Below are 20,177 nucleotides of genomic sequence, written 5' to 3' on the forward strand. Positions count from 1 at the left end.
CTGGCATGAGGAGAAATTAAGGGAGGCTCTGTTGAGTAGATAACTGTTTGAGCTGGTTTATTTTATTTTTAAAAAAAAATTTTAATCTTTATTTATTTCTGAGAAAGAGAGAGAGTGTGAGCGGGGGAGGAACAGAGAGAGAGGGAGACACAGAATCCAAAGCAGGCTCCGGGCTCCGAGCTATCAGCACAGGGCCCGATGCGGGGTTTGAACCCATGAACCGCGAGTTCATGACCTGAAGTTGGACACTCAACCAACCAACTGAGCCACCCAGGGCTGGGTTTTAAAATAAGGGTAGGATTTCAGAAGGTAAAGATGTGGGGTGGAGGGTAGAAGGGCATCACAAAGGTAGTCTATCTAGCATGGGCAAAGACACAGAGGAGAAAATCCTGTGCATTTTTAGAGAACAGTGAGAACAGTTTGTTCAGAATATATGACTGACACCAAGGACTTCATAAGTACAACTAGAAAGATTTTAGAATTCTTTTAACATAGTGTTTCTTATTTCATTTGAATTACTAATTCTCTATTAAAAGAATATACTATAAAGATAACCTTAGCACATTGTAAATGACAGCAGATTACTAATTACTAGGTCCATATGAATGAGAATTTTGTCTTTAATTTTCATGTTTCTGAAATCCTTGACAGTAACTAATTGGCATACATGCCAAGTTGCTGACTTCTTTTCATTTTAAAAAGATAATTAAGAAAAAAAATTTTAAGTTTATTTATTTTTCTTGAGAGAGAGGGAGAAGAGTGCATGAGCAGGGGAGGGGCAGAGAGAGGAAGAGAGAATCCCAAGCAGGTTCTGCACTGTCAGCACAGAGCCTGCCTGCCCAACACAGGGCTTAAAGTAAGGATCCTTGAGACCATGACCTGAGCCAAAACCAAGAGTTGGACGTTTACCCAACTGAGCTACCCAGACACCCCTTAAAAAAGATAATTTTTATAATGAACAAAAAGAAATGTAATGTCAGTAGATAAAATAGAAATGACATCACAAATAGACACGTAAGGGAAAGAAAAAATTTCTTGCGTGCCATTATCAGTGCATTAGGATAAACTAACGAAACTAAATGAAAGTGTTTTCTTGTTGCTGAATTATGTAATTTCCTGAACTGTTTGTGAAGGATTGGCTAGAAGTTTTAAAATCCTTGTCTGATATTTTTCCTCTTATTATGTAGTGAGTTGTTCCCTTTTAAAGATTTTTTTTAATATAAAATTTATTGTCAAATTGGTTTCCATACAACACCCAGTGCTCATCCCAACCGGTGCCCTCCTCAGTGCCCATCACCCACCCTCACCTCCCTCCCACCCGAAAGATATTTTGTAATGGTAGTTTTGAGAGTGTGAGCCAGTGCGAGTGGGGAAGGGTCAGAGAGAGAGAGAGAGAGAAAGGGAATCCCAAGCAGGCTTCTTGCTGGCAGGATGGAGCCCGGCTCTGGGTTCTATCTCAGGAACTGGGAGATCCTGACCCGAGCTGAAATCGAGTCAGACTTGCAACAGACTGAGCCACCCAAGCACCCCAGTTGTTCCCCTTAAAGGATAGTTAGCTATTTATTTGATTGTTTTTGTTTAATACAGGATACATATTATAGTAAAGTACTCAGCATAATCTGTTGTCCTTAAGTAGCACTCCTTTCTACAGGGAAAGTTTGACATTAAAAAACCTAGAGATTTTAGGGGCGCCTGAGTGGCTCAGTTAGTTGACCCTCTGACTCTTGATTTCAGCTCAGGTCATGATCCCAGGGTCATGGCATGGAGCCCCGGGTCAGGCCACCCCACACTGAGTGTGGAGCCTGCTTAAGATTCTCTCTCTCCTTCTGTCCCTCTACCCCACTTGCATGTTCTCTCAAATAAAATTAAAAAAACAAAACAACATAAAGATGTTGAACTTTCTTTCTGTAATTCCTAGAATAATGAAGTGGACACAGAGGAAAAGCTTGCTAGCTTGGGGAGGCCTTAGGGTAACTCAGTGGAGCCTCTAGGGAAGGCACCTCTTCAACCCTGTAGGTTAGTAAGCAAGGCTTGGGAATATTTCTCCTGTCAAGGCTAGATGAATAACTTGTCCACCTGGAATACAACCCTTGGTGTAAATCCACTTTCAGCTAAAATAAAAATGAATTTTGTTTATTCTTTCCTTTTTTATCAGAAACCCCAAACCTAAGCTCTGGGACACTTGGAAAAATAACTGCTTTTTCCTGAATGTATTGTATGCCTGTCCCTGCTAGGCATTTGAAATTCATGATCACAAACCTTCCTGTCTCTCATTATATGGAGGCTTTATGATTTCTGTGTATAGCCAAGGAGACACCCGTGAAGTCTCAGGAGCTTGCTCAAGTTGCCACATTGCTATCTAGTGGCAGAGCCAGGGCTCCTAATCTAGGTCTGACTCCTAAACTGCAAAGCAGAACTACCTTCCTGGGTGCTCATGAACCTTGGCTATAAAAACACTGTTAGAATTATACCTTTTCTCCTGCTAGTCTGGTATGAAAAGCCAAGCGTGTATAGCAACTGAAGTCTTTGAAGAAAGGGGAAAGGGTGGCAGTTACCATTTTCTGTTTCAAGGAAGCTTATCCGAACAATTAAGTTTTGAGTAGAAAATTTAACAACATAAATTACAAAATGTATTTAAATATAAGACGTTACCATTTGTTAAACTAAATGCTTAGCATGAGGAAAAGCACTGTCTTTGGAAGGAGGTTAAACCGAGTAAATCAAGAAAAATTAGCTTGATTTACTTATACTGTACCTAGGACAGTGTGTTTAAGACAGCTTGACAACTAAAGGGGGTGAAAAACCAACAGCCAAAGTCCCTGGCACTCATATCTTTCCCTCATTTTTAAAAAATATTAATTAGGGGCGCCTGGGTGGCTCAGTCGGTTAGGTGTCCGACTTTGGCTCAGGTCATGATCTCACAGTTCATGGGTTCGAGCCCGCGTCGGGCTCTGGGCTGACAGCTCAGGGCCTGGAGCCTGCCTTGGATTCTGTGTCTCCCCGTCTCTCTACCCCTCCCCTGCTCACACTGTGTCTCTCTCTCAAAATAAAGATTAAAAAAAAAATTTTTTTTTTAATATTAATTAAAATAGATTTGAGTTGATAGCCTTTCTTTTTCATTAAGAACATAACATGTTCTCAGAACAAACCCTGTCATTACCTTCAGTGTCGTAAGTAGTGTCTTGGAAGAGAGGAAGGATATGGTGGTTACTGTTCCAATCTCATCTGTAAGTTTTCTTCGTTCACTGACATTGCTGGAAACTAGGGAGAGAGATGGGAGGTGACAGCATTCTTGATCCTGTGTGGGCTGGGAGTGCCAAGCAATCAGAGATAACTGCATGAAAGAAATGCAGTTTGTTAATAGAGTCCAGAAAGTCAGAGAATTGGGGTTTTGAAGAAGAAAGACTTAGAGGAAACATCTGCTAGCAGTTCCAGGGGGGTGGGGGTGGGAGAGGGAGGCAGGGGGAGGGAAGAGGGTCAGAACATCCACCTACGCTGTTACTAAGCTATTGAGAGAAAGCTGGTCTAATTTGATGTAGACTCTTCCCCTCTGGATCAGAAAAACAGAAGCATTACAATCTGCTATTCATATAGAAAGTGTGAGTAGAAAAAAAAAAGGAAAATGCACGTGTGAGGCTGAGAACATCTGTTGGAACAAGTCATTTTAAAGACAGCTAAGCAGTGGCTTTAAAGCTTGCCGGTATTTGGTGGGAAAGTTGAGGAGGAATGGGGGTGGAGACCAATGGGATGAGAGTAATTAGGTCACGAACAGCATCCCACCCTGTGTCTTTTATTTTCTCAGTGCTCAGAATCAGAGTCTCACCAGTAAGGGAACACTGTGATTAATGGCAGCAGCCAAGAATATGACATGAAGATAAATTGCTCATAGCGTGGTACAGCTGGTTCTTGGGAAAAAAGCTTGAGAGACATATAACAAAAGTCCTGCACCAAACATAATATGAAAGACACCAGTTTCTTGGGAATGTTCTCACTTTTATTTCTAAGCCACATATTTTGGGTACCTGAAACCTAGATCATGTAGTGATAGCTCCTCAGTCCTGTATTTTTCCGTTAAGAACTATCAAAGACTGTGGGAGAAAATCAGAATGACTAATGTCTTCATTACAGAGACAGACCACTCATTACTTGGATATTGTTTATTGCTTATTGCATGTTTTTACTTCTCTTTATTAATGAAGGAGCAGTGTCCATTTCCCAAAAACTTGCACACGCATGTAGAGTTTGAAGTTACCCCTTCCAGCTTTTCCAAATTCTCATGGTTGAATAATCCTGACAGTGATGCCACTGTATGTTTGTATAGCAATGTGGGCTTTTCCAAGAGTCACTGTTTGCATTACTTCATGGAATCCCCACAAATCTCCACTGGCCAGATAAAGCAGATGGTTTAAATCTCCATTGAACAATAATGAAGTTAACTTTCCTACCTGGGATCACACATCTAGTTCTTAACATAAGAAGACTAGATAGATCCCTCTTTCTTCTGTGAGTTCCTTTAAAAATACCGGAATATTGGAGATTCTGGCCTGGGCACCCCCCACCCAGGGCTTGTTGAGAAGCTAGAATTCTCTAGTGTAGTTATCCAACCTGACTCTTGCCCCAAGTTCACAACTCCGTGAACCTGCCTTGCAAACTTACCTACACAGAGGTCTCCAGAGGGTAAGATGTAGCCTGTCCCCTACTGAATTCATCAACCTTCTGCTCCCTCCCAAGCCTCCTTCTTGGTGCTGAATTCATTATTTTAGAGAATGTTACCACCAAACTCCTGGTTGCCAAAGCCGTATCTTAGGAATTCGTGTTTCTCTGTTGTAAGGCCACTATTCTCTGTCTTGGTCACAGCCTTCTAACCAGTCTCCCTACCACCATCCTTGCCCCCTCAGTACATTGCCCCCATCACATTCAGATTGGACTTTCAGAAACACAGATTGGGTTCATTTTCTCCCTGAGAGCTATGTTTCTCCCTGAGCTATGTTAAATAGTCTCCAGCCTCTCAAGTGTGCCCTCCTGTTCTTTTTGCCTCCAGGCTTTTATATAAGCTGCTCTCTTTGCCTAGAGCCTTCTCTTCCTTCAAGTCGCAGCCTAGATGTCATGCCTTCTGGGAAGCCTTCCCTGATGGCGTCTGTGCTCGGGATCTCTTCGTCCTTGCCTTCTCTAGACTGTTTGCTAGAAGGGCAGGAGGCATGGAGTCCAGGCATCGAGTACTGAGTCTAGAACCTATTATGCAAACAAGAGATTTTGTATGAATGAACAAACAAGTATTTCCAGATTTCCACTGTTCTTTCCACTAGAACAGTTCCCTACCAGTATGGTCAATATTGTCCTGCTGGTTTTAGTGTTAAAAACCCAAGATGTCTAGTATGTAAGTAATCTCTGAGCTGCTTATGCTATATCATAGAAATGCAGTAAGTCACTTAACAGCGTGTTCTCTATTTTACTGTGGTTAAATCCAGTAGCTTTTAAAGGGAACTTAATAAATATCAGTAGCAGACATTTGTTGGGTAATATCTGTGTGCCAAACATTGTGCTAAGTGTTCTTTATCAATTTTTGCTTCTTTAAAATGGTTCTAGGGGCACCTGGGTGGCTCAGTTGGTTAAGCGTCCGACTTCAGCTCAGGTCATGATCTCATGGTCCTTGAGTTCGAGCCCCGCGTCGGGCTCTGTGCTGACAGCTCAGAGCCTGGAGCCTGTTTCAGATTTTGTGTCTCCCTCTCTCTCTGCCCCTCCCCTGTTCATGCTCTGTCTCTCTGCGTCAAAAATAAATAAACGTTAAAAAAAAATGGTTCTAAAGTTAGCAGAGTAGACACAGAAAGATGAAATGGTCTGTCCAGTATCACAGCAAATAAGTAGTACAATTGGATTTGGAACTCAGTATAAATCAGAGGGTTAAACCCGTTCAGCTTATGAAAATCCAAGAGATGTGCCTCTGTTTATTGTTAGGAGTTTCATTAAGTATGTAAGTCTAGGACTTTATCGTTTGAGCACGGGCTTTGAAGCCAATGTCCGTAGCTGTAAAATGAGAGAAAACCAGGGTTGTTTGTGGTGGGGATTAAATGAGATAATATATGTAAAATGATAGTTGGGAATTGGTGGTACATGGTAGTCACCTGGAAAATGATAGCTTCTCTTTTCCAAGTCTTCTACTACCTTACCTTGTTGAACTTCAGAACTTAAAGGAGAGATTGCTAAACAGAAAGTTAGATTTTTAGGTCTAAATTAAGTTCTGAGAGAAACACTGAATGACTAAAAAAGTGTACTTTTGATTTAGACTTAGATTATATACACTTGCATAAAGTTCATTCTGGCTCCGTTAATGATTTTCCATACATTCTTCTGAGCCAAGGGTCTTTGGTCTTGTAGGGGCCTAGACAGGAAGCTTTTTTCAATACTAAAAAAATTCTAGGGTGCCTGGGTGGCTCGTCGGTTAAGCGTCCTACTCTTGATTTTGGCTCAAGTCATGGTCTCACAGCTGTGAGATCGAGCCCCACATTGGGCTCCATGCAGAGTGTGGAGCCTGCTTGGCATTCCCTCTCTGTCTCTGTCTGTCTCTGTCTGTCTGTCTCTCTCTCTCTCTACCTGGGCCCCTGCCCTGCTCACATTCTCTCTCTTTCTCTCAAAATAAATAAATAACTATTAAAAAATAAAAATGTTGATTATACGTTTACCCACCATAAAGCTACATGAGACCATCTCAAGATGTCAAATTTATTTGCTTCTGACTCCGTTTCATTTCATGTCTTTGAATTTTAAAATAGTAAATTACTACTTAAGAAAGGAAGTTTGGTAGATGAAATCTTTGAAAACATGAGTTTTGCAGTGGAAAAACAAGACCCTGTTGGGGAAAAACTTTTGAATCCGTATCTCTTATTTCAAATAAGATAAAATATTTTGTTATTATCACATCTCTTTCTGCTGCTATTATAAGAACTTTGGTTTTTAATGATTTACCCTTTGTTACACAAATATATAGTTCATGAAACAAGGGGAGAAATGTTTTGGAGGTCAATGACCATTTCTGTGAAGAATCCTTTAGTAGTTTTTAGTAAGGTTACTAAAACCATGCTGTCATGATATTTGTAGATAACAATTTCATGTGGAGCAATAAATTACCAAAAAACCCACAAAATAACTGAGAAAAGTAGTAGATTGACACTTTTATATATACATATAGTGTACAGTGGTAATAATGTAAGTTGGTATATTGTCCAGGAGTAGAGTGCCCGAGGTAGGCTCTGTTTTATGTAAGAATTAAGTATGCATTGATACACTTATTTAGCAGTGATTACATGCTGAAGGCAGTATCTCATTTGCTCCTCACAACAACCCTGACAGATAGTTGCTCTTATCTTTATTTTTCATATGAGGAAACTAACCTTCTGAAAGGTTAAATTACTCATCCAGTGTTAAGTGGTAGAATTGGAACTTGAGTGCAGGTGTTGAGAATTCAAATCCCCATTGCCTCTTACATGAAATGCTGAAGGAGAAATCACAAGTCAACATGGAAGAATTCTGAAATTCGGGTTGGGATTATTGGGTAGCACTTCGAAGGAAATTTACATTGGTTCTTTACGATATTACATATAACAAAATAAAATCCTGATGGACTAGAGTGTTCAATTTAAAAAACAAACAAGATAAAGCTTTAGAAAAACTGGAGGGTAGAGTTGAGTATTTATCAAATCTGTAAAGCAGAGTGCATTTCTGAAGTTTATAGGGATAGAAGAATTTACAAAATAAATGTATACACAACTACAGTAAATAAAATGTAACAAAAATTTTTGAATATTGATACCAAAATGCAAACTGGCAAAAATTAAGAAGCCAACACCACCCAGTGCTGGCAAAGAAAACTTATGGTAAGATTAACCAGTGAAGGCCCTTGGGTAGAGGCTGTGAAAGAAAAATGTTCATAAAAATGTCCATCCCTTTGCTGTAATTGTACTTCTGCAATCTGTTGTATCGGAAAATCTAAGCTATGGAAAATGCTATTTCCATGAAAATATTTTTGTGGTGGTTTTCAAACCAAAAATAAGAAAAAGAAAAGAATGTCCAGTATGAAGATAGTGAATATTACTAGTTGAACCACTAGATGAATGAAATGCTATGTGAAATGTATAAACGTATAAATCTTTTTCTCTTTTTCATTTGTATTTTTACTGATGTTACAGCTGTAGAAATAAAGTTCGTACCATAAAAGTCTGAAGTGAAGTATTATACATTAAAATTTTAATCATGATTACTTGAACTGTAGGATTAAAGCTGTTTACTTGGGCCTGTCTTCCCAGTTCTGATATTTTATTTACAAACTCCAACTAAAAAGGACTTATGCTTTGGCCCATAGGATGGATTTCCAGATTTCCAGGATTCTGTGCAGACACTCTTCCAGCAGGCTAAAGCTAAGAGTGAAGAACTTGCTGCTCTTAGTTCACAGGTAACGTAAACCACCAGTTAACATTTCCTAATAATGTCTGTCGATGAACAATAAATGGCTGCTTCGGCTAGCTTCGGTTTTGAGCATCCAGGGATTGGATTCCTTTCTGGTGGTTTTTTAAATGTCCTCTGATCCACAGCTGTATCAACAAGATAGCAACAACAATGTAGTTTGATTTGGTTATGAGCAGAATCTGATAGAGTGATATTTATTCTTTGTAGTTTGTAGGAAGAAAGACAGATTCTCTACCTAAGAAAACTCAATTTGGTACCAGGAAAACAGCCATGTTGACTATGGCTGTGTGTAATACAACTCTGAGATAAACTAGAACTCGTTCTCAACACAACATCAATTGCCATGGTAGCTATTGTTAAATCATTTCAATTCGTGTATGGTAACAAAATCCTTAAATTAATGTGTAGCTTCAGGTGCTTTTGCTATTGAGTTATTGTTGTATGTGAAAATTAACATTTAATTTAAATCTAATTTAACATTTCTAAAAGGTGTTAATTTAATTTAACCTTTTAGAAAACACTGTAAGTTTTATTCCTGTTGATCTTCTGCCTAGTGACTGCTTCGGGTCAAATTCATTAGTGCCAAGTCTTGTTTTTGTCTTGTTCAGAGGATGAAAACTCCATTTCCTCCTCAGAAATCTGGCTGAAGTTTTATCAATTAATAAGCTCGAGTGAATCGACATTACTGTTCCTTTTGATCTGGTTTATGTGCATTCAGAAAAATAGCATAAGCTTTTATCCCAGTCTCTGAATTAATATTTTTCACCTGTTGATTTTTACTACTGTGAATCAGGATTTTTCGTAACTAATTTTATATAGGAGCTTCCTTGTGCTACTGTTTTATATGGAATGGTAGTGATTCCTATCTGCATTTTGATTATTACCTGCTTGGCAAAATACATAAATACAGTGCTTTCAGTGTCACATGTAAGTAACTTAAAGCAATTCATAAAGAAGAAACTTACAAAACACACACAGAGATAAATTTGTATGTCAGCCAACTTAATTGTGATTTTTAAAGCATGTCTTTTTACGATTGGTTGGGAAATACCGCAGTCTCATTCCACGAGCAAGGTGAAGATTCTTGTTGGCACTCGTGTTTCCTGCATAATTTGCATTGTTTGATTTTGGTGGGAGGTGTATTTGTCTTGTTCTTCTAGACAGCCATTTTACACCTTTTCTCCCCCAAACATACTGTCATCATATCAGAGCATGTGTAGTGCCAGATCCTAAAATAAAAAATGCCAAGATGTCACCCTGTGTGTTAGAAGCAGATTATAGCAGATGTTGCTGTTGCTCTGAGGTTCCTTTTTAAAAAAAATATTTTAAAGGACTCAGTACTTTGGGAAACAAAGCTAAGGTTATTTTGCCTTTGAGCTGAAGTGGAATTCTCTTTCAAGGATGAGCAGGAAGGTTTTTTTCTTTTGCACAAAATCCAACATTTTATGTTTTACCATGATGATATAGACATCTAAGCATATTTATGGAATGTGTATACCACATGAAGTGTGAACTAATTTAATGAATACTAAATATATTTGCTGGAGTCTGAAATTGGCATCTTTAAACCATTAAAACCATGTAGAATGTTTTAGTTACTGATTTTATTTTTGCTTTACTTACTAGCAGCCTGAAAAGGTGATGGCAAAGCAGATCGAGTTCCTTTGCGCCCCAGCTGGCTGTGAGAGACTGCAGCATGCTGAGAGAAGACTGTCCGCGGGGCTGTACAGGCAGACGTCGGAAGAGCACAGCCCTAACGGCCTGGCTGCTGACAGCTCTGACGGACAAGGTACCTCTCGAGAGTGGCCTACACTTCTAGCGCAGTTGCTAGGTGCACATCAGAGAGAAACAAAAGTTTGCCTACTTTTAAATCTTAATATTTTAGAGAGATTATTTTATACATTCTGTGTAAAAATTAATTGGTAAATTGTCTCTTTTTTAAAAAGAAGGAATTCATCCTGCAAATGTAACTCGTAATTATTTGGGTTTTTTTTTTTTTATTTGTATGTTTGGTTTTTACCTTATTATCCCTAAACAGTAGCCGACACATGCATTTGCCATGTATTTTGTAAAGGGTGAGTGGGAATGGGGAACGTAAACATTACAGATCATTTCCCCCCAAGAAACTGATTCCATGGGAGACGTTTGTCATTTTTTAAAAGACCACAACTTCATACTTTTTTAGACTTCAAAAACAGATTTATCTATGAAATTTATAACATTTGGTTTCTAAGGGAATATGGTTAACTGCTTCTAAAGTACTGTGACGAGAGTAGAGATTTGTAGAGATAGTATACAAATGGAGAGACTTGAAGAAATTATGTATTCTCTCAGGCTTTAGATTGGCCTACAGTCCCTATGAAAATATTTTGTGTGGTATGTTGGAGATTGTTCTCTTAGACATTTAGGTTTAGAAAGCTATGATTCATGAGTATTTTTATCATTTTAAAAATTATTTTCATTTTTTTGTATTCACACATGAAGAAAATCTCAAGTCATTGTCATTTACTCATAGTATTTCCTGGGTGCCGCCAGGCATCCTTCTGGGCACTGAAGATGCATCAGTGAAGTTAAGTCCCTGCTGGCTTGGAGCTTATGCTGCAGTGGAGGAAGATAATAACTAGCTTCAAATAGTGATATGTGTCTGAAGAAAAACAATAATTTTTGTAGGACCGTCTTTTTTGTTTTGTTTACATATTATTACAATTTTCTAGAGAGTGGTTACTACTGTCAAAATATTAGATTTCTTTCTAAGTAACAATACCATCTTTTTGTTGTTTTTTTTTTTTTGGAGAGAGAGAGAGAGAGGGCGCAAGTGAGCGAGGGGGCAGAAAGAGAATCCCAGGAAGGGCAGAGAAAGAAAGAGAAGTGGGCTTCACCCGAAGAGGGGCTTGAACTCAGAACTGTGAGATCATGACCAGAGCCAAAGTCAGATGCTTAACAACTGAGCCACCCAGGTGCCCCAGTAACAATACCATCTTAATAAGCATTCGCCAAATGTAGAGTAAAATATGTCAGCTGATTTCAGAGTACTGGAGGAGAAGAACATTCCTCCTTTTTAAAATATTATGGAAACTTTATAGTTGAGGTCTTGTTTAACTTCTCTAAGTCATCCTTGACAGTTAAGACTCAAAAGGGTTAAGAAGCAAAAGCAAAATTAATGAAAGATTTGGTGACTCTTAATTTGTGAAACCAGGACAGTGCACTGTGGGGTAGCAGTCAGCTCTGTGTGATGGATTTAGGATTATGACAGAGAATAGGATTTGGTGCATTAAGCGTGATTACCATATCTGTGCTAATTCTGTCTTCATGGATTTACCATAGACTTTGTTGTTAACAGGAAGTTGCTTGAAGCCTTCTCTGTCTCTAGTGTTATTATATAGTTAATGACATGTCTTGGTAAATAAAATGGTTGCACTGCTAAGAAAATGCCTTACTCGGGGGATGTATTACATGCTAAAGCTGGAGTGCTTACTGGAAATCCCAGTCTTTTGTTTAGTTCATGTTTCAGTCTTAATGTCCCGACAGATTCATAAACCTTGGAACTAGTGTGAATTGCCATTTCCCTCAAGTTATCATTTAAGATATTTCTCTAACTCTTATTCAAATTGTTCAGTGCCTGTTGGCCTTCCTTACTTCTTTCCTAAGGAGTGTTCAGGCAATTTGTGAAAACTTATTTTTAAGAAAAACCACAAAGTGTTTTTAGTATTGTTCATGTTGCTTTTTCCCCCTTTTCATTAGGAGAAAGACCTTTGAATCTCCGAATGCCTAATTTACAGAACAGACAACCCCATCATTTTGTGGTGGATGGAGAGCTGAGTAGACTTTATCCCAGTGAGGCAAAGTCCCAGTCAGGTAAGAATATGGGATATTATTAGAGTAACACTTGAATAAAATATCTTTAAATTCTGTTTTCCTGCCCTCCACTGTCATTCCCTACTCCCCTCCAACCCCGTGTCCACCCCCCACCCGCCAAAAAAAAAAAAAAAGGTCATTTACTAACAATGTTACTAGTCAGTTTTTCTCCTTTGGGAAATAATAGATTGCTCGAATAATAGCAAGTCTTTTGTTTGTATAAAGTAGGCTTGAATTCATGACCCTGGGATGCTTGACTCGGGATGCTTGACCCCGAGTTAGGGTCTTAACTGGCTGAGCCACTCAGGTGCCCCATTAGCCAATCTTTTTTAGAAAATGGTATTCCAAAGAATTGACAGAAGCTTATGAAGGTTGATACTATTTTGATTAGCTATTACACGAATGGTTACTTTTATACAAGATTTAAAACCAAATAATACATGGCTGATTTATGTAATTACCTTTTTCCAGCCTTTCATAATGTGAAATTGAGGGATTACATGTTTCTTTTCATACTAAGAAAACCCTGTACACCAAGTCTAAACTTTTCTTACAGATGCATTTTGGGGGTGATAGTTATATTTCAGAAGTAAACTGAACTCCATAAAGGAAAAGTTATTCCTTATTACTGTTAGATGTTTACCTATTTTCACCCAAGAAAAAGTGAGTTAGACACAGTATTAGAGAACAACACCATTTGAAAATATGTAGTATCACTCAGCCTTTGAGTTAAAGTAACTTCACTTGAAGTCCGTTGCTTCATCTGTAAAACAAGTATCATTTCTATCGCATGGAGTTAATGAGTGTTCTACAGGTAGCATATATATAGAATTGTCTGGCTGATAGCATATATATATATAGAATTGCCTGGCTGATAGGAATTCAGTAAATGGTAGCTACTGTTTTTATACTCTTGCTAAATTTAAAATCTACTTTTTCATAGTGAGAGTAAATTCATAAATTGAACTGCCTAATTTCGGATCAGCTATTCGTATTGGTTACATTTCTAGAATCCTTTTCAAAGTGTGTGCATATATATTTGTCTTTTAGTGCTAGTGCTTCCTATCAGTGCTCTATGCTGTCATTCTCTGGTGTTTTTGTGAGGTTGAAATAACTGCACACACCTGACTCCAGGAAATGGTTCCTTATGAAAGTAGTCTTCGTTCTTCTATCATGTGTCATGGCTTGAGATACTTTTAAAGATAGTTCTGTGTTGAAATGTGGAAGATTTTTTTTTTGTCTCTTTTTTTCATTGATAGTGATTAAATATTTTAGCCAGTAACTTTGTATACGTGTGACCCATTTTATTTCACATATATTTTTTTATCATGTTGAACCAAATGTTAAATAAAAATATGGTCTATTTGTTAAATGCTTTTTTGTGCCTTTCATCGTTTAACTCTCATGCCGCCCTATATAGATACTATCCCCATTTTACAGATGAAGAAAGATACTAAGGCTTAGAGAGGTGTGTACGTTGCCTGGAGATGTGCACAGCTAGTAATTGGCAGAGATGGAATTTAAATCCAGAATCGAAGCTCTTAATCACAAACTCTATAAACATAAAATGTTTTTATGGAATTGCAGAATTATGAATAGTTGATACTGTTTGCTGTGGATTTGGGGGATTTGTTTCATATGTTTGAATTTGTTTTTTGTGATCCATTGATTTTAAAGTATCAACACACCCTGTTTCCATTTTTATGCAGAGAGTCTTGGGATTTTAAAAGACTACCCTCACTCAGCTTTTACTTTAGAAAAGAAAGTCATCAAAACAGAGCCTGAAGATTCAAGATAGCTGTGATTCTCCCACTGTTCTCTGGAAATGGCATTCAGTTTAAGGATAATAATGCTCCATCATAGAAATAAGCCTTAATAACCAACGTTGCCTCATTCAGCTCAAACAGATTTCATAGCCAAAGCATAAGGATTGATACAGTAGTCTGTGGAAACCAGGAAGACAAAACAACAGCCACAAAAGAGAAAATTGAGAGAATGTTGCAATCTGTAACAGAAATATTGATCCATTCACATTCCTGTGTAAGTCATTTTACGTGGAAAAGCTTACAAATTAATATTGTAAGCATTCATTATTTAAGAATGTACAATGTATTTGTGTAATTTATAGAAGTAAAAGCTAGATGTGGAGACCTGTTTGGTCCAATAGATGTGGATACAGTTTATTTTACTTGAAATTTCACTGTCTACTTTTAAGTGTATTTAGCATAGATATTATTATTTGTTAGAGTTTAGATCTTTGCAGTCATAAAGAAAGTTTAAGTGATGTAGTTATTGGCAAGGTTGCAATGACTTTGGAAAAATGGAAAGCAAATGGCTTAATTTAAACCAAGAAAAATATTGTGTATTTAATATTTGATAAAACTGATTTTAATAGGAAATGTGTCTTTTTTAGTAGTAAAATGTCACTTTTGCTGGCTTAATCAGGCACATTTATGCAATTAATAAATACTAAAGTAAGTTTAAAAATGGGCACTAGAGTAGCAAATCTCTTAGTCGACTCAGATTGCATTATATCATTGTATCGTAACAAAAATAGGAAGCTATTACTTGGACAGAGTATTTGAAACAAGTGAACTGATGTGTAAAAGCCTTGACTTAAACATTGTTATTTAAGAATGTGTTAAATAGATTAAGGCATAATAAGTTAACCTCAAATGTGATAAGGATGGTGACTAGTAAAAAGGCTATAATATATAATATTATAGAGTAAGAACCATTTTATATCCAGAAATTCTTTTTTATGTCCTAGATAAAGTCTGAGAAAGTAGGTGGCTCTCCCTGGGGAATGTCTCACCACCCAGACCGTAACAAGTGTGGACAATCACTACATCCACATTTGCAGGCATAATTCTGTGGACATTTAGTTGACACCTGTATTTGTTATTTATTTTACAATTTTGTGGACCTTTCATATTTGTGTCTGCAGTTTTTTTCTTAAAATTCATTTTAGCTTGAAAGTATGTTTTAATTTCTTCCCCCTAATTAGTGGGCTGTGTGCATATTTATGGGGGTGTGCTTAAATGTTAATAATGTACTTGCATACTTAGGAGAATTTCACATTGGAATCCATAGTTTAAAAGAACCAAATACTATTTCTACCAATTTACATTTTTTCTTTTGGTTTAAAAGAAGACATTTGACCGCTTTACCTACTTCCTCCAGATTCATCTAAACCCAGATATTGCTGACAACAGCATACTGAGTTGAATATGTGGGTTTTTTTTGTTTTTAATTCTGCTCTAGGTCATAATTGTGTACAAAATACTCAGTTGTACTCTGTTATACTAAAATTCATCAGCCAAATGTTGGATGAAATGTCAGGACTGTAGTCTCTGATCACTGTCACATATATAATTGCTTTTTCATTTTGATATGTAGAATAGCTTTACAGTAGAAACACCAGTAAACAACTTTTATACTATTGAAAGGCTCTTTCCCCTACCTAAATGTTTTAATTGTACCATAGTGTTTAGCCCACTGAAGAAGCTTTTTATGGACCTTGCAACTTCGTTGCTAGCGTGAGGTTGATTATTGTGGTGGTATTGTTCACTGTGTAGAAATAGTAGGAGTATGATTTAAATAGATTGTTCAGTTTTTAATATTAGCCATAGAACTGGTTAGTATCTCAGTAGTTTCATGAAACGTTTCCTGTATTCTAATCTATTTTGAGAAATTTTGTGGGTTTTTTTTAATTGTGTCTTACAGTTCAAGTTTGTAGATTTTAATAAGCAACAATTTTTAAAGATGCGGTAATCTTCCAACTAATATTTATCCATCTTTCATGGCCCCACAAACTGCATCTTTAAATCCATAAATAAGTTTCCGTAAGTATCATACTTTCCTGGTCTTTCAAGCTTAGTGATAAGGGGGAAGCACAAGAAAAATTTCAGTAGAATACAGTTTTTATTTTGTAAACACTAATGTATTAAATTTGCTATACATTGAAGCAAATAATATATATTTTTATTTGAATTGTATATATGAATTGGATGTTATAATTAGTTGATTTTTTTCATTGTGTTGGAGGTATTTTCACTGAACAAGGTCAATTGGTTACCTCAGTATTACGGCCAATATAGTCCAAGGGACCATTTCTCCCCAAGTCTGTGTTGTACTTTATTATGTGAAGTCTGCGTTTCTGTGACTCTTAAATCTGTTGGTGAGGTGGGACGAGTGCACTTGCTTCCTGTGGCAATAAAGATTTTCTGTGCCTCACACATTTATGTGTATAGAACTTTCTGCATAGCACTTTTCACAGTAGGTATTAGTAGTCTTCTCTGCCTCCCCTCTGTGATTTTTTGGGCTGGACTTGGGTGTTAGGAGCCAGGGCCAGGACTTCTCTCTTTAAGTCAAAACTAAATATCATTGTCTGCCTTCATTTCTAGAAAGTTACTTGGCAAACAGTTACTTAATTTGACTCTGTCGGGGATGGCGTTTGGTTTATATTGTTCTCACTTAAGAGAAGTTTACAAAGACATTGTAAAAACTATCCACCGTATCTAACCAACTAATAAATTAAAGGAGGAACATTAGGATTTAACATTTATGATACACTAATATTTATAAAGTGTTAATGTGATTTGGCCTCAGTGTTACAGCTAATTACATGATATTGAGCCAAACTGTGGTAGAGAATTAGCAAAAGCTTTGCAGTGAAGTTTTAATTGATGAGTTTGGTGGGTTAATAAAGAGCTTCATTGTGTCCCAACACTGTGCTAGATGGTAGGATGAGGGTGGAGGCCACAGAGGAAACCTAAGACATGGTCCTTGCCCTTTGTGAATCCAATACCTAGTTGAATTGGAACTAATACCACTCAGATAAAAATACAGATTTTCATGTGTTACAGACTTGGGATGAATAAGGAGCTGACATTTATGTGTATTCTGTGTTTAGTAGGCATTATGGGAGTAGGCACTTCACAGGTGAAAGAAAGCATATTTAGTGATTGAGATGCAGAAGAGATCAGCCACGACTAGAATAGTTAACAGAAGGCCATGAGATGTGATAAAAAGCCATAGCAGTTGCGCATTTCTCTTTGAGGCCACTTAAAAAAAAAATTATTAGGTTGTTGTTTTTTGTTTTTTTTTTTTTAAGTTGAATGCCAGTTACATCTGCTTGCCAGGATAGTAGTTCTTTTGACCTGCCCACTGAACCTGTCAAAAGGCAGGGGGAAATTGTGTTTTTTCTTGATTTTCCTTGATTAACAAAACCACTTGGGTAAAAGCTTTAGGACGTGGTGATTATGAGGCTACTAGCACCTAGTGTACCTTTACAATTATAGTTGGCGGTATTTAAGACTTAAAACCTAAATAAGCATGCAAGGAATTTTCTCACATACTTGGTTACTCAAATGTTAAAAAGTATTATTGACACGATACCTCTTTTACTTGTATGCGTGTAACTTCACTTATTGCACTGAGACTTCAAAAGAAGATCAACCAAGGTATTAACCTACTGAAATTGAGGAGGTCTGTCTCTTATAGGAAATGAATTCGGTTAAGTAAACAGCTAAAGTTAGAGTTGAGTAAATGTTTTGTGTTTGTAACAGCTTAAAGCATATAACCAAATATGGTAGCTGCTATTTAACTAAAAACCACCTTATGGTCCAGCTGTGTGCCTGGGTGTTGTTTCAGGGAATCCAGGCTTATTTATTTATTATATTATCCGTGGGTGTCCTCATAAATGAGATTCTCAAGTGGGCCTCCAAAATTAATAAAAGAATGAGCCAATGTTCAGAAATTTATTTTTATTGTAAACCCGTTTAATCTTAAAAAAACCCTACTGTTAACTATTTCCTTACTGTCTCTGTAAGATGATTCTTATTTTACATAGAAGTGACCAAAAGCTAAATGCGAGGGCCAGAGTTTTTCTTACTTTTTGAGTATGCACTGGTTAAAGCTTTAAAACCTCTTCTCTGACTTCCATTTCTACCGACCTTTGAAAAAAAATTTTTAATTACCTTGAAGGTCTTTTTATTTTTTTGTATGTGTGCAGAAAAAGCTAATCGGAAATTTATTTTTTAAGTTCCAACTTGGCAAGTCTTTATCAGTGGAGAAAATTTTAACAATCACTTTTAAGGGAACAATGAATAATGACTGGTTCTGCTTACAGAATTGGTTAACTAAGCTTCTTTCTTTCTTTATTCTTTCATATCCTCCCTGTCTTTTAAAGGCCATGAAACTTCTAAGTATTAAAACAACATCTTACTGAATTCTGGGTCTCCTGGTTGTGTATGTTTGGTCACAGTTTCCAAGGTTATTCTTCTGACAGCTAAATACCTATTTTCAAAGTTTAGTTCATCTTCAGCTAAAGGAGATTTTTATGACATTTTCGTAGCGATTGGATAAAACTCTCCAACAAGAACCTCGAAAATGAATCACATGAAATACTAATCTTAGGTTTTTTTCAACATACATACGAAATGTGTATTTACAATCCTCTTTCTATTTTATTCTTATTGACCGATTCCAGACACTTTAGAGAGAAGTTTCCTCTTAACTTTTTTATTATACAACTGCTGTCTACTTAAGTTTTCCAGTGGAACTTCTCCAAAACAACTGACTTCTTCACAAACTCAGAGAAATAGAGTTAATTGAATATTGCCACCAAACATGTTGCAGATGCAGGTTACATAAACAGAACAGTTGTTCAAGGTAAGAGGGTAGTGCCACACAAATGTTAACACCAGCCCAAGAATTTTTCTCACCAACTCAGGAAGGGTGGCCAATTTTGTGAATGTCCTGGCAGTGCAAACAGTTTGGTAAACAGCCCAGTTTTGCTGTGGGTGAGCACCAGTGACAGGGTAAGTTAGATTGTGCTTCATATTTACACATTCTGAAACTTTATGAGTCATCTTTGCATTAGAAGTTTGCACCTCATAAATTTATGTTTAAAGTGCCATGTTCAACACCCACATACAATCCTAAGCAAGCAAGGCCATTCTCTTACACTGTCACAGATACCCTCTGCTGACAGGTCACTTAGGCTCAAGTATGTGGGAAGATATTGAAGTAGTGCATACGTAGGTGGGATCTTACCGGTAACTGGCTCAGCAGAAGCATTTTCTAATTTTCTGAGACGACCTACCATCGTCAACTGTGAACTGTTAAACCAGACACTCGTGGTCTAGCCCCATACCCTATTTATTACCCTTCCCACAAGACAGTGATTTCTTTGGTAGCATCTTCTTCTACTGTAGGCCCTCTAGAAGTCACATCATTTTACTTAGTTGTTTTTTTTTTTTTTTAAAGCACACACTTTCCACCCTCAGGTTCCTAACAGCATAAGGTAAGGATGTTTTCCATCAGCAGTTAAAATGAACTGGGTCATCCTTTTCCTTTCTGAATTCAGCCAGTTAACTCTTTCATCAGAACACATCCATATACGGATTGAGTGAATTTCTTTTGTGTGCATTGGCTAAGTCTCAGATTGGACCACATCTTTCTGATTTTTACTGATGAGAAGACAAGACAGCTTGTACAATGAGAAGGATACCACAGAAACAGCCACCTACTTAACTCCAACGCTTAGGGTATTAAAAAAGCAATTTGCACTTATTTAAAAATTAACTTTTCAAAAATTAACAGTTCAAGGTAAGAAATTTGAGGTTACCTAATTTATTCAAAGAGAATAAAAAATGTATTTTTTAAAGTTTATATATTTATTAATTTGGAGACAGCGTGCAAGTTGGGGAGGGCCAGAAAGAGAAAATCCCAGCTCCGCACCATTAGTGCAGAATCCGATGTGGGGCTTGAACTCACAAACTGTACGATCATGACCTGAACCAAAGCCAGACGCTTAACCAACTGGGCCACCCAGGTGCCTCTGTTGTAATATTTAA

General features: G+C 37.2%; 1 protein-coding gene across 2 annotated transcripts in view; it reads left to right on the forward strand.

Moving 5' to 3' along the window:
* The window catches only part of NAB1 (NGFI-A binding protein 1), a 46,411-nt gene extending 27,863 nt beyond the window's left edge, over positions 1–18,548 (forward strand). The window contains exons 5-8 of one of the 2 annotated variants that reach the window (XM_042994923.1): positions 8,357–8,446; positions 10,087–10,249; positions 12,202–12,315; positions 14,025–18,548. In XM_042994923.1, the coding sequence (XP_042850857.1) occupies positions 8,357–8,446; positions 10,087–10,249; positions 12,202–12,315; positions 14,025–14,113 (456 nt within the window). In that variant the 3' untranslated portion in view covers positions 14,114–18,548. The remainder of the gene's footprint in view (positions 1–8,356; positions 8,447–10,086; positions 10,250–12,201; positions 12,316–14,024) is intronic. The other variant, XM_042994924.1, reaches the window with a different exon arrangement.
* Positions 18,549–20,177: the final 1,629 nt, after the last annotated feature.

The sequence above is a fragment of the Panthera tigris genome, chromosome C1 (genome assembly GCF_018350195.1).
Source record: "Panthera tigris isolate Pti1 chromosome C1, P.tigris_Pti1_mat1.1, whole genome shotgun sequence".
Lineage (NCBI taxonomy): Eukaryota > Metazoa > Chordata > Mammalia > Carnivora > Felidae > Panthera > Panthera tigris.